Source organism: Pinus tabuliformis, chromosome 3_2 (assembly GCF_031772625.1).
Source record: "Pinus tabuliformis cultivar Carrire ecotype Pingquan chromosome 3_2, CPIR1, whole genome shotgun sequence".
Lineage (NCBI taxonomy): Eukaryota > Viridiplantae > Streptophyta > Pinopsida > Pinales > Pinaceae > Pinus > Pinus tabuliformis.
This window is the reverse complement of record NC_142302.1, coordinates 649,674,299-649,690,300: the sequence shown is the minus strand read 5'-3', so window position 1 is coordinate 649,690,300 and position 16,002 is coordinate 649,674,299. Positions and strand designations below refer to the sequence as shown.

At 37.6% G+C, this 16,002-nt stretch overlaps 1 protein-coding gene across 1 annotated transcript in view; it reads left to right on the top strand.

The window, feature by feature from the left end:
* LOC149182313 (proteasome subunit beta type-6-like) overlaps window positions 1-16,002 on the top strand; it is a 207,397-nt gene that overhangs the window by 109,841 nt on the left and 81,554 nt on the right. Inside the window, exon 6 of the mRNA XM_089418494.1 lies at window positions 8,582-8,693. Coding sequence (XP_089274620.1) covers window positions 8,582-8,693 — 112 coding nt within the window. The remainder of the gene's footprint in view (window positions 1-8,581; window positions 8,694-16,002) is intronic.

Genomic DNA, 16,002 nt, shown 5'->3' with positions numbered 1-16,002 from the left:
AACACTAGGCACGTATTCAGCTAATCACCAAAAGCAGTTCATTAAATTCAAATGGGATGGAAGGAAGTATAAGTTGTTTGGGTTCCAAGCTCCACCCACTCAAGTCATCTCTGCTCAACAGATGAAAAAACTTATTTGCAAAGGAGCCCCAACATTTGTCGCACAATGTCAGCAGTTGGAGTTATTGTTGGTAGAAGCGACTCATCAACCATCATAAATTTCATCCTTGGTCCAGAAATACGAGAAGGTTTTTCAAGATTTGCCAATGAAATCACCCCTTGAAAGGCAATTTGAACACATCATTGAAGTCAAACCAGACTCGACACCAGTAAATGTTAAGCCATATCGTTATCCACATCACCACAAGACATAAATAGAACGATTGATACAAGACCTGTTGAAGCATGGAATCATTACGAAAAGTAGAAGTCCATACACTGCACCCATAGTATTGGTTAGGGAGAAGGATGGGTCCTTTTGATTATGTATAGATTACAAAGGGTTAAACAAAATCACTATCAAACATAAGTTTCTGATCCCATTCATTGATGAAATGCTAGATGAACTACATGGAGCAGAATACTTCTCAAAGTTAGATCTAAGATCATGATACTACCAAATACGGGTAAGACTAGAAGATGTCGAAAAGACAACATTCAGAACTCACGAAGGGCATTATGAGTTTAAAGTTATGCCATTTGGATTAACAAATGCGCCAGCCACCTTCCAAGCAACCATGAATGAACTTTTTCACCCATATTTGTGGAAGTTTGTATTAGTTTTCTTCGATGATATTCTTGTTTACAGTAAGACATGGAAAGAACATCTCAAACATTTGGAAGAAGTATTATTTGTATTGGAGAAGAATCAGTTCTAAGCTAAATTATCAAAGTGTACCTTTGGACAAAAGGAAGTTTTATATCTAGGAGATGTTATATCTAGGGAAGGAGTCAAAGTGGATCCCAACAAAATCAAGGGAATCAAAGAATGGTCCAAACCAAATAATGTATCCAAGCTTAGAGGATTTTTAGGTTTAACTGGGTATTACAAAAGATTTATAAAAAACTTTGCGCATTTGAGAACACACTTGACCAATTTATTAAAGAAGAATGCTTTTCAGTGGAATGACCAAGAAGACAAGTGTTTCGAGAATCTAAAGGAAGTAATGTCAACCACACCAGTGCTAGTGACTCCTGACTTCTCCAAACCGTTTGTAGTCAAATGTGATGCTTCGAGATTTGGAATTGGAGCCGTGTTAATGCAGGATAACCAGCGGATAGCATTTGAAAGCAAGAAACTTAATAAATGAGAAGGTTTGAAATCAACATACCAAAAGGAGATGCTCACCATCATACATGCTTTAACAAAGTGGTGCCAATACTTGGTTGGGAGTAAATTTTCAATGCGAACTGAACACAATAGTCTCCAATTCTTACTTCAACAAAAGACATTATCAATCGAACAACAGAAGTGGATGAGAAGCTATCAACTTTCTACCTAGAAATATTGCACAGGAAGGGGAAGGAGAATATCGTAGCTGATGCACTCTCATGTAAGGATGATGACAACACAACATGTGCCACCATGATAGTTGTTTCAAAATGGTTGGATGAAATATGAGCTGAATATGCCAAGGATGAGGATTGTGACTTTATGATTAAAAACATCAACCAATATACCAATTTCAAGCGGAAGAATGACATAATATGGTACAAAGGTAGAATTTACCTAACACCAACATCCAAATTTAAGATGAAGATTTTAAAAGAATCCCGCATTCACCCATGACCGAACATGTCAAATTCTTCAAGACTTACTACAACATTCGACAATCATTCTATTAGAAGGGTATGTGCAAGGAAATTTAGAATATGTTGCAGAATGTGATGTATGTCAAAGGAATATGAGTGAAAATATACCAACCCCACGGTTGTTACACTCGCTACACATGCCAAATCAGAAATGGGAAGAGATTTCGATGGACTTCATTGAAGGATTACTCGCATCTGACGGTAAGGATAAGATATTTGTCGTTGTCGATAGACTCACTAAATATGCCCATTTTGTAGCCATCAAAAAAACTGACACCACTAAGCAAATTGTGGAAATGTTTTCTAAAAACATATACAAACTACATGGGTTTCCCAAAGTTATAGTAAGTGATAGAGACACAAAGTTCAAAGGTAATTTTTGGAAGGAATTCTGCCACCAGGCAGGAATATCTCTCAACATGAGTTCAGCTTATCACGCTGAGACAGATGGTCAGATTGAGGTTGTGAATAAATGATTGGAAACATATCTTTGTTGCTTCGTCGCTGATAAACAAAATAAGTGGACTCAATGGCTACATCTGGCGGAGTGGTGGTATAACACCACCAACCATACGTCAGCTAAAATGACACCCTTCCAAGCTCTCTATGGTTATGAACCACCTAGATGGAAGGACTTTGCTCTACTTGATTCTAGGGTTCCAGCAGTCATAAACCACTTAGAAGAAAACCAAAGAATCATTAACTTATTAAAAGAGAATCTAACGATGGCACGTAATAGAATGAAACAATAGGCCGATAGACATCGCACTAAAAGGGAGTTTGAAGAAGGAGATTGGGTCTTTGTTAGACTTCAACCTTATAAGCAGTTGTCATTGAAACAACAAGGAAAGAATAAACTATCACCTAAATATTATGGTCCATATCAAATAATAAAAAAAAAGTAGTGTGGCTTATGGATTGGAGTTATTCGACAACTGTCGAATCCATAACCCCTTTCATGTATCAAATCTGAAGAGAGTACTAGGGCAAAACCAAGTAGCTCAAATAGAAATACCGAAGACCGATGAAGAAGGAAGGATTGTCCTAGAACGAGAGGGTATACTTGCTACGTGAGAGAAGGTATTACGGTCCAAGACGATTAAGGAGTACCTTGTCAAATGGAAGAAATTACCGGAAGAAGACTCATCTTGGGAGTCAGAACGTTTTCTTCAGCAACACCCAAACCTGCCTATGCTTTGAGGACAAAGCATTTTTAAGGGAGAGGTAATGTTATGAATTAAATATTCATATATACATATATAAATTAAAGTATTAATAATTTAATATTTAGACATAAATTAACACTAAGCTACTTAATTAAGTTGAAGAGGCATTAGTCAAAAGACATACCTCTCTACGTTGGCATGGCCAGTCAACTCCTATATAAGGAGAACTACCATGGCCATGTAACTCATTCATTGATTATCAATTCTAATAAAAAAAGTATTTATACATATTAATTATGTTCAATTTCCAGTTATCTGAAATTTAAGTAAACAAGTGTACTAGACCACTTCCTGTCACAGTTCAATGACCATGATGAGAATAATGCTCTCCAGATTTAGATTCGGTCTCAATTTGCTTCTGAAGTTCAATTTCCAGGGCCTAGATTGAACTTCTTCTCCCTGACTTTAATGAAGCTCCTTCACCAATCCCTTAAACCAAATTAAATAAATAATTTTTATAAAATTTAATTCTTAACTTATTATTTATATATTATTTTTAATATTTTTATTATCATTAAATGATTAATATTTTAGCTAACTATTATGATTAAATTAGTTCTATTAATTTATTTTTGGTCCCCCTAGGGTATTTTCCTTAATATAAAATTTTTATTTATTTTTGGATTATTAATATTTTTTAACAAACTATTATCTTTAAATTAATTTATTTAATTTGGTTTAAGGGATTGGTCCCCCTAGTAAAATTATTTTCCTTAAATATAATTTTTAACTATTTATTTTAACTAACTAGTATCATGAATTAATATTTTAATTATATTTTTTAATATTTTTAACTAACTATTATCATTAAATTATATTTTTTGGTTCCCCTAGGGTAATTTTTTCCCTTTAATTATTAAAAAGGGTTTTGACCTAGGTACCTAGTCAAAATTAGCTGTTGGTCTCTTTAGCCGGTGGAGGCTCTGCTCTGTCTATTTAACTTGCTAAGCTGGATCTGTTTCTTCAACTTGTCCTGACGATGAACCACACTGGTTGGTTCGAAACGCGTCGACAAATGATGTTTCATGTGATCTGCGCCGAAGAATCTTTTGTAAACTTGATATGGATCACGGAAGCCTAAACTCTACATTTCAAATGTGTTTTTAGGGCGATTATATCAATGTTGTAATAAAACAGAGGCAAAATGAGGGTTTAGAGAGCAAACCCTATGCCTAAGGCTTTGAAGATGAAGTTGCCCAAGCTGTCCAAAATTTTGGGATGAAGATGCCACTTGAAAATCAAACTTTTGAAGCCCAAAATACTTGCAAAACCACCAAGTATTTAGTCCTTAACATTTCAGAAATGTACAAAGGCCAAACTAGGGCTAGAGAAGGCCAACTTTAGGCCAAATAGGGTTAGGGTTGAGGCTTGGAGGCTAAAGGAAGACAAATTAGGTGTCAAAAATGGCCAAGGAGGGAAAAACGAAGGGGAAAGAGGCAAGGAAAGCTCGAAAGGGCTGGACGTTGGGGCTAGGAGGCCGAAAAAGAGGGAGTAGTTATGGCTTTAGGGTTGAAAATTCCACAACTAGCCCAAAGGGCAGCCATCTAGGGTGGAGGAAGGAGGCTGAGGCTTCCTAAGGCCACGACAAGGCCAAAAGTGGCCTAGAAACCTCAATGCAGGGGCTAGGAGGGAGGGCCGAAGCCCTTAGAGGCTATGACCTGCCTGCAAGAGTTAAAAAAAAGGATGCAAAGGCAGAAAAGGTTGACGCAAGGCTAGAGGAAGCTGGATCTGGGCCCGGGAGAACTAAAAATTGAAACCCTTGCTTCAGAAAATTTTTTCTTCTCGATTTGAATTTTGCTGCAAATTTCTCAATGGCTGCTCGACAAAAAAAATTTAGAGACTAGATCTTACCCTCAAGGGCCTAGATTTGGCTCTACTTCAGCCTTTTCTCTTCAGTGCAATAGATCTTACCTGCAAAAATGAAAATAAAACTCCCAAACCCCAAATATATACAAAATTTAGTAAAATCCAAAAACCCCAATTAGCAAAAATAATTTACAAACTTAATCTACAAAATTATTCACAAAAATATACAAATATATAAGGGTTTTGATTTTTTTTTGAGAAATACATTTTTTTATGGCTATTTTCTTTGATAATTGGCTAAAATGCTTAAAAAACCCATGCAAACTATAGCCTTAGCGAAGATTTAATCCGTCATAAATATTCAGGATCCAAGCAAAGTTGATCACTGCCCACAATTTGTGAACTTGGAGACGAAGGACAGAAGTACTTGCAAACACTGTATTTTTCTCAAGACAATTCATATATTAGCACAAGATAGGAAAGCCCGTAGTCAATGCATACCAAAATCGATAAACATGGACACCTCGAGTTGCACCCCAAAGTCTTTATTATGATAGAAAAATTAGTTCCCAGCAAGATCATACTTTACACAGATGCTTCAACAACAATTTCTTAGCCAAAAATCAGATGGCTGGAGACTCAAATGATGCTCTAATTTATAGATAAATCCTCCAAGTGAAAAATAACGACTAGTTTTCTTGATCCTTGTCAAAATAATTTCGACCATCGAAAAATACTTTATCATGTTTTAATCTTAGCGGTTGATTTTTTTTATTTTTTGAGGAATTTTGGAATTTATCATTTAATTCTATTTTTATTAGCTCAAAATTAATTATTTTGAGCCAATTTCCTAAAAAATTTGACTTTGACTTAACCACCAAGGCCCAAGGGTCCAATTTTTCTTAAAATATCCAATATTCCCTTGGTAGAGGACCTCCAAAAATTAATTCTTTTAAGACCCACAATTTTTTCACTTGGTGAAGTTAATTTTCCTAAGACATTCTAATTTTGACTTTAATTAACTAAATTTATGGCTTAGGATTTTAACTTAATTTTGCTTGAAAATTTAATTAATTGATACTTGAGGGGATTAATTACTTTTTCCACCTTCTAATATTTTAACCATGGTGTCTAAGTATGAGGGACAATGCATTAAAATATTTGTTACATAAGATTTACAATTTCAACCCTCAAAAGGGAAATGCTTGTTTGACTTAGACTTTCAAATTACATACCCAATCTGCGACACAATATGGTCTACTAGACCAAGTGATTTGTAATAAAATAATTTAACCAACTAATTTAAATTATTCCCAAATCACTTTTACATAAGAGTCGACTAGAACACTAGGATTCACCTAAGACTTTGACGAAGAATTCCATCTTAGCTTTGGGGTTAGGTTGGAGGGAAAAACTCTGCCGACCATCCGTGTTTAGAAACACAAACGAGTTAGTGAGATGAAAAACCTCCTAGGATGAAATTATCACCAAAATAATATGCTTACCTAGGTTGTTACATACATTCATGGTCTTAGTAGCATCATTTACATTAAAAATTTGCAGAATGAGTTCACAATGACATATAAACTGCTGATAGATGATCTGATCTTGTTAAAAAAAATGGTACTTCTGTTTTCTTGAAACTTTATCAAAATGTGTGCAACATCTGGCTCCATATGGGGACACATTGCTTACATGAAGTAACGTGAGAATGCCAGAATCTTGCATCCAAGAAAACAAAAGTCCATCAAATAGATATCCATTCAAAATCGAAATCATCATGCATATAGAAAATATAGCTGGAATAGAAAAATTTACCCTAACAAAATGAAATATAAATGACATAATAAAAATGCGTGAAATAAAACTATCTAATGACATGAAATAAAGGGAGTAGGGTTAGAGATACTATACAAAACAATGCCCTATGGCATAAGATATCATCAATGTGGAACAATCTCAGGCATCTGTCCGTTGAGTGGTAGATCAATGAGCTGCTTTTTAGATGTCCTTTGCTGAAATTTTAACCTCTTTGGTCGGTGTAACTACTCATCACTGTGCTGCATATCGAACTGGAATCTATTTCTCTTTTTGCTCAGAGGAGGGGATGGGTGGTGGAATGAAGAAAAGTGGCAGACTGGTTGAACAAACTCTGACTCGAAATGAGGCGGATGCTCCTATGGCACAACCTGTTCACCATTTTCTAATCTCTTCGGGACTTCCACATGATACCTTCTCTCCACTTCTTTGTACAATCTGACCATGCCACCTGCTGCTACTGGAATAGTGGCATAAGATAGATCCATCTGAATATAACCACCTAGATCGGCTGCAAACTTCCTAGAAAGAAGCATTCCCCACGCATATGACGCATCAATTACCGCTATGTCCATGGTGATGATCTTGTATGGGTAATCAACCAATGAGACCTATAGATGTTTAACCACACCAAGGACTTCAACTTTTCTAGAATCCATTGAGCAAATGTTATGATAAGGTCTAGAGATCCTTAAGTTCAACTGTTCCATAACTTTGTTAGTCATAACTTTCGTAGATGCGCCAGAGTTAAGCATACAATTATGGAACAAACGATCATTTATGTCCAATGTCAAGAAGAAAGGTTGATGGTCTTCATTGGTCATATAGCAGTTTAAGTCTTTTAATACGATTTCCTCATCTTTAGGCTGAGTATCAAGTCTTGCTTGTTGAGCAATGCCCAAGGCTTTAAAGAATGAAGCCCTTTGTGATGGAATCTTCAGCAATTCTAAGACCGGAACTGACATCTTGATATTATTGATCCATGCTGCCCAATCTACCTTTAGTCCAGACTTATATCTTTCGGCAAGAATCATTCTATTTTGACTCTGATCTTTACCTCTCCTTGTGTAGTCCTTACACTTTGCAAGCTCTAGAATCTTCTGTTGAGATGGATTTTCACCATATGCATGAGTAATGGGGTCCTTTTCTTCATTGAAAGTATTGATGGCAAAAGTTGACGATATCATGTCTGTACATCGATTTTCCTTGGAGTTATCTTGACTCGCATTATGATCTTATTGATTTCTACTTTCCTCCAAAATCCTTTTGGCAAAGGCACATGTACTCTCTTCATGAAAACTCTCATGAGTTGCAGCACTATTCTAGTATAGTTAAGATGCCCCTTTTCAGCATCAAAGGTAGTTGTAGCATGAAGGTTTGTTTGTTCTTGAAGATTATATATTTTCTGAGGGTTTAGGCCCTTCTTAACTTGAAAATTTGAAATAAACAGGTTTTCTGTTCTTTATCTAGTGACGACTTCTTTACTGGTACAATAACACGGGTTGGGGAAGATACATGAATCACTCCCTCATTGGGTGTATAGCTTATAGGCTGAGTTTTCTTGCAGTCACAATGACCCTTTTTAGTCACTCGAGGGCATTGATTCATTTTCAATTTTTCTGTGGTTTGACTAGTTTGTTTGTACGGGTAGAAATTTTAAGGAAGTGACATATGGTATGCTATAAAACTGAACAATGAAGCATTGAAGCAAGGTTGAAGTAGTAGACAACCAGTCATGGTAGATGCTCAAAATTTTCTTTCCTTTCAGGGAGACATGAAACTGAAGAATTTTAGTCTGACAAATAAAGTACATGTGATGTTGTATCCTGTAAAGCTATTTTGTGGCTATGACTATACCTTATCCAGTCAATAATTTTATTATTGAATTATAACGGAATACAATGTTTGAATATTTATCAGAACATGCTCCAGACTGGCCTCATTGTTGGTGGGTGGGACAAATATGAAGGGGGAAGCATCTATTCAGTACCTCTTGGTGGCACAATTTTGCAGTTACCCTTTGCAATTGGAGGCAGGCTGCTCCTCTCTTACCTTTCTTTTTCCATGTTCTTCTGTAGAAGATAGTTATATTTAATAGAAATTGAAGGTATATCCTTAAGTCCATTTTTTCTCTATATACCACGAAATATTCAGAAGCTACCACAGATATAACCTATTGAGTTTATAATTTACTATTTACAAAGGTATGGCATGTATAGTCATGTTTTAGCACCTTACACGTGAACATTAAACCCTTTTCTTTCCTCCCAGTAAGGAATCTACTTCGATTATCATTGTACCAGAAGAATTGAACAGTGCAACTATTATTTTTTGCAGGGCTGGAGGGAGAGGCTTGAATAAGAACAGCCCCACTGTGTTTTGACCCTACCACTCAGTGGCATAAGTTTCATATTTATGCATCTCAAATTCAACAAGGCAACATGCTAGCCAAAAACTGGAACGAGTTGCCTTTCAGGACCAGCTACTCATTTATATACTGACCAATATCATAAGTGAATCCCCATGCAGTAGTGTTTATAATAAACTCGTGCAGTGACTGCATTTCTGATAAGAGTCCATGTTCTTGGACATTCCCAGTAAAGTTCTTGAAAACTTTTCTATTGAATTCCTGCAAAGAGAACTTTTCAGGACATTGAAAGTTCTAGTCACAATGCCTTCTTGCAACATTGCCAATGTCTTTAATCAGCATTGCCACAGATCAGTGTCATCTATGTCACGGTGTCCAAATCCTGGGCTACAGTCATAGGAAGTTAATATATGATAAATAGATTTGGCTGCATTTGCACCATGCTTTATTAAATATCTGTAGTGGATTTTTGTGGAGTTATGAGTTCTCTTCACTATATAGCATAACTCTGCATTAGGTTCTCATGGCCCATCACACATACAGACATGTAAAACCTCCTTTGGAAAGACTCAACATGTAACACAAGCTTCCTGTAAGGCAGAGCGTTTTTGGCAGAAGCGATATGTTTTCATCCTTGATTGAGCACTGTATCTAGAGAACGTCTATGTTTCCTTATTTCCAGTGTGCCTGAATGCTAAGGAAAATTGCACCATTTGGCCATAATGGCTTACTCAAAGCCAGAAACCATGACCTTCAGGATGCTGCCACGGTGCTTCCTCTCCTTCCAACCAGGCTTTGTCTACTCCCATCCTTGACCCAACAATGCTCTGTGGGAGCAGAGGTCCCTTCCAGGGCATGTGGCTGCCAAACATCACCCAACAGACGGGCAGAATATAGAGGCAGAGAAAGCATTCGAGATGACAGAGAGATACCTTTCTTTTGTAAAGAATTTGCTAATAGCCCATCAGAAAAAGCTAGTGAAAAAGAAGCATCTATAGCTATTTATTTATTTACATTTGCTGAAGGTTGTCAGTTATAACTTATAACCATCCAGATCATATTGTAAATCTCCCTAATTTAAGATGTAAAATATTCCAGTCCATTGCATCCTGACATGTCTTTGGTGTTAAAAAACTTAGGTCACTCCATTTTCTTTGATCAAATTATTTTATTTGACAGTCCTGCTCTCTGGATCATTTTTTGAACCTTAACATTTGCTTGCATGCATGATACCTTGTTAAACCAAATTATTCCTAGGGGACAGTTTGTTTCCTGTATGTTTAGCTTTCTGCATTACATTTAATTTTCATAAATACCTGGCCGAGGGAACTGGGGCATATTATATCTTCAGGATTTTCTTCCTGTTGTAAAATTTTTAGTAGTCATTACAGCAAGACGTTGGTTAAGTTGATATGACTTCTTCTTTGAGGTGAATCTATATTGCCATCCAATCAAATGTTTAAAATTGCATGCATGTTAATGACCCTTGCATAATTGGATAACGCTATCTCCATATTTGTTGTTTGTGCATGCCATGTGAGACTCTATCTTAGTTTAATATATAGTCAAGTGTTGTTAGGGTCCAACCCTAACCCGTTTATTTATGTAATAAGCCCAATGGGCTGAGTCATAGTCATAGTTAGTTAGAGAGTAAATAAAGCCCGCATTAATAATTGTAAGTGGTTGACCTGCATTAGAGAAAAGGGACCACAGTGAGTTGTAAACGGGCCATAGTTAATAAATAAAGTGGTTAAGCCATGTTATGCAAGGGACCACTAGTAGTTAGGGTTTTGGATGTCATTTAGCTATAAATAGTCTTAGTTAGTAAAGGAAAGATCATTGAGTCTTATTGTAATCAAGCTCTGCTTTGTTGGAGGTTTCCCTCTCGAAGAGGCAAGTGGACATTGAATCTATTTCTGAATAATAAAATACTAGCTGTTTTTCTCATTTTATTCTTTGTTCTGGGTTATGTTTCTTTGCATTTCTGGTATTCTGGAATTTCTCGCAGGTCAAGAGCATAACAAGTGGTATCAGAGCACTTTCCAGGGCTGGTTGTACCTCCAGTTTTCGGAGATTTTTTTTAGGCTAGAGACGTGTTTCAACGTCTTTAAACCACGGGATCTATTGTTGAGTGCATAAACCTGTGGATTTGGAGAGGCATGCACGCAAGAACTACAAGAGGTGGTCACACTTGTTGGACTCCCTTGTAACCCCTGTGGGTATCCCTTTGAGTAGTAGTGCATTAGACAGAACTATGCACGGATTGCACTTCCACGTACCTTTGGGTATATTGGAAGCTCCCTAGATTCACTTGAAACCTAGCCTTAGATAAGTCGTTGATCGTCTTGCTACTAGAGTGCACTGGGAACAACACTTGGGGAGATTACTTGCGCATACGATAGGGCAGCCGGGTAGTACGACTAAGGGTACGATCGATCCTCCTTAGTTAGCACCTTGAAAGATTAGGCTGAGTACTATTTTTGGACGCCTGTGTATATTGCAATTTGTAGCACCTGACACTCCTTTGTGACAATAGTTCCCTCTGCTATCTGAAGATTGCCCACTACGTTATATTCCAGATTAGATCTAGCAATTGGGGTTTTGCCGCTGCAGTGCAAATCAGATACAACAGTTGGGGTTTTGTTGCCGCTGTACAAATTAGATCCAACAGTTGGGGTTCTACTGCCACTGTGTAACTCACATTCGACAGTTGGGGTTTCACAGTGCTGCTCAGACTCTTTATGTAGTTAGGCTTGCTGCTACTACAATCCGGGCCCTATCTTTGCAGGACATTGGGTACAATCAAGTTTTCTAGAATTCGGCCACTGCAGTATTGATTAGTGGGGAGTAAAACTCCATTCAGAGTAAAAAAAGTCTGAGACCATCCCGGGACGCTTGCAAGAGACTTAGCCCATAAGCTTTAGGACGATGAGCTGTTCCTAGTGGTACCATTCGCTTGTCAGCCTCAATTTTCTGGCGATCCCAAATTTTTTCCGAAGTGACTTCAAGTGATCCCTACCAATAGATTCCTGAGGTCGCCTTCTTTCCAAGAAGACTACTCTTAAGTAATTGACCAGGGTTTGTGTATGGTAGGTACCAGATCTTAAGTCATGGCCCATGAGAAGATCGAGAGACTTGATAAAAGGTTGGATGAGTTCTAGGGAACTTGGACCAAATTACCTCACAGTTTCACAGCTCAACAATTTGATGCAGAGGTCTCATCAGGAGGAGCATAGTGTTGATGAACACCTCGAAGGAGAATCTAGCCATCACATTCACTTCCATGAAAATCACCAACATTCCCACCCTCGGTCACCCAAGCTGGACATGTACAAATTTGATGGCTCTAATCCAACAGTATGGGTAGCACAAATGGAACAATATTTCTTCCTTAATGATATATGTGAAGATCAAACTAAACTACGTGTGGGAGCCCTTTACTTTGACCAAGAGAGATGACAATGGTGGCAGTGGCACCAAAAATGTTATCCCGAGAACATAACTTGGCACATGTTCTCAAAAGCCCTATGTGACCGCTTTGACAGGGAATCTAATTTTTTGGGCCATCTCACTAAGCTCCAACAGACGGGCATAATAAAAGACTACATTGCAGCCTTTGAGACATTGGCCATCAGAATTGATGGTCTAGGAGATGACTTCTACTTGGAGTGTTTCATCAGTGGTCTCAAAGAAGCCATCCAAGCCCATGTCTGGATGCACCACCCAACTACGTGGATGGATGCCTGCAAAAAGGCCATCGAGGTGGAATTCGCCTTAGCTGCCTGTTGGCATTGTGGCACTGATTTAGAGCTATGGCACAGGTGTTGTCCTTGATGGCAACTCACTTTGGTGACAGATCTCAGTACAGGCTCTCAGAATGAAAGAAAAAGATATATACGCAGGTTCACCTAGACGAAGGTGCGTATACACGCGGGTTAGACGTTACAAAGGCGCGTATGCGTATACACGCACTTTCACGCAAGGAAAAGCGCGTATATGTTGGAGAACTTACTTTTGGTCCATGGTATTTAGTCCTTGGTATTTGAACCTATGGTTTTGGACCATGGTATCTCGTCAGAAGTGTTGATCCCAAGTATTGGGTCCATGGTATTGTTTTATTATGGTTTTGGACCGTGGTATTGTGAAAGGCCTAAGACTATAAAAGAGGAAGGAGATCATTTGGCAAAGGATCATCTGAATTAATTGAATATCTAATAAGTGCTAGATCTGAAATATTGGTGATTGAGATTATAGTGCAGATCTGGATCTGAATGAAGGAGGAACCTTAGCGCAAAGAGAAGGATAAGTTCTATTGATGGGTCATAATCTTAAGGCTTGAATAATAGTATCTTTGTATGATTTTGATCTGTTATATGTGGCGCATGCTTGATCTATAAATTTGATAATCTGGGTTAATTAGTGTCTGAATATTTGAAAGAGTGAATTATCCTTTATAGATCTGTACGCAGGTTCAGTGAAGCGAAGGCGCGTATACACGCTGGTTCAGTGAATAAAAACAACGTATACGCAGGTTGGTCCAAACACAGAAGCGTATGCACGCAGGTTTCAGGTTATTGAAGTAGCGTACATCTCTTGAGTTGGGTTCTAGCTGCTTCTGTTTATTGTTGCAGTGTTCTGGGTTCAGAATTTGGTGTGTGGTTACTGTTATTGTGTTTTGGGTACAGCTGTCAGAGAAGTGTCTACTTGATTCAGTTCTAATTGGTGAAAAGGAGATTGTTTGATGCAGAAATTCTTGATGATTGATTGATGTTCATGGATCTCTTGAGTTGGGTTGTAACGTTCTGTAGGTCAGCACCTACATACTAGTATTTTGGCTAGTGCAAGAGCCAAGGGGGTTGTAGCTCCCTTCCAGGAAAAGCTGGAGAACGAGAGAGGGTTGTAGCTCTCAACAGGTTGCAGTCTGCGTACTGGTAAAGGACTGCACCAGTACAGAATCATTGTAAAAAGAAGTTTCTAATCAAAAGGAAGACAGAGACGAATTGCAGCAGGTGGTTTTCACCCACATTGGGTTTCCACCTTATATCTTGTGTTCTTGTGTGTGATTGTATTTTGCTCTGTTTCACTGTTTCTGGTTACTCTTTCTTTGATTCTGATACATAGATTAATAATCAACATCTGTAAGATAAAGTAAATTATAAGTTTGCATGGTATACACGGGTTTCCTTCTACGTAGTTGCGTATATACGCGATTTTTATTAACTGAAGTAGCGTATATGATCTGGATTTGAAAAAGGGAATATTTGACTAGATAATACTTATTCACCCCACCCCCCCAAGTATTATTTCCAACAATTGGTATCAGAGCCAGGTTCTTTTGAAGAAGCTTGATCGCTTGAAGGAAGATCCATCATCATGAGCAACTACGAAAGAGAAGCATCTATCAGGCCACCAATTTTTGATGGGACCAACTTCGTCTATTGGAAGGTAAGAGTCACAACCTATCTTCAATCTCTTGGTACAGAAGTCTGGGATATCATAGATACAAGGTACACTTTTCCATCCACAATTCCTACAGATTCGGATGGTAAGAAGCAATATGAAACAAATGCAAAGGCTGTCAATACTCTATTAGGATGTCTATCTCAATCAGAATTCGTCAAGGTTATGCAGTATAAATCCGCAAAAGAAATGTGGGACAAGATTGTTTTGAGCTATGAAGGAGATGAACAGGTAAAACGAGCAAAACTTCAAACCCTCAGAATTCAGTATGAAGATCTCCGAATGTACAATGATGAAAGTGTGGCTAACTATTTCCTTCGTGTAGATGAGATTGTTAATTGTATGAAAAATTTGGGTGAAGAAATAAAAGAGGCTGTTGTGGTTGAAAATGTTCTAAGAGCTTTGTCCCTTAAGTTTGAATCAAAAGTTTCTGCAATAGAAGAAAAGGAGAATCTACGGAACCTTACCATGTCACAATTGCACGAAATTCTAACTGCTTACGAAATGAGGAAAGGAGGACCATCAGACAGGAGAGAAGCTGCATTCAAGGCATCAGGCAAAGGAGATTACTATGAGTCAAGACATATGTTAGAAGAAGAGGAAGAATCAAATTTTGTCAAGAACTTTCAACGGGGTGCTGGAAGATTCAGAGGTAAGTTAACTTTCAAATGCTTTGCTTGTGGAAGAGTCGGTCACTATGCTGCCAAATGTCCTCATAAATATAAGCTTGACAAGGGTAAGGAACCTGTTAGATGGAACACGAAACATAATGTAAATAAGAAAAGCTATTACACTCATGAAGATAATGATGGACTTTCAAATAGTGATGAAGATGAAAAAGACTATAATTATAAACTTTTAATGGCTTTTGAAGATGATGATTTTGTGGATGCTATAGATGAAGGTGGTCTTTATGAAGAGATTTCTAGACTCAAAATTTGGTTAGAAGAGAAGAATGTGATCATAGATACTCTACAATTCCAACTGGTTGAAAAGGAAAAACATCATGAAAAGTTAGAATGTGAAATTGTGGGACTGAGAAAACAAAAGCTCTTAATCTTAGATTTGTTAAAGGATCTAACACTTTAGATGAGATTATCAAAGTGCATCGCTCTCCACTAATCAAGACAGGTCTAGGATATAATGAAGAAACAACTCAAGCACAACAATCATCTACCTCCAAGAGTTATCTTGATGCAGCAAGGAGAAGTGAACAAAGACCCAATGGAAATCACCAGGTAAATCAGGGACAATTTACCTCAAGAATGAACAAAGACTACCAGGTAAATCGGGGGCAATCTACTTTAAGGACAAACAGAAACTACAACCAGCCACAGGTAAAACCTTCTCATTTTGCCTCAAGAATGGATGTCAATAGGAACTACAATCATTTGGCTGGTAGATTTGATAATCACAAGAGTTTCTTCAATTCTTGTCATAACTTTGGTCACAAAGCAGCTCAATGTGTTGCCTATAAGACAATCATGACTAGAGAAGCTAATAAACAGAGGAG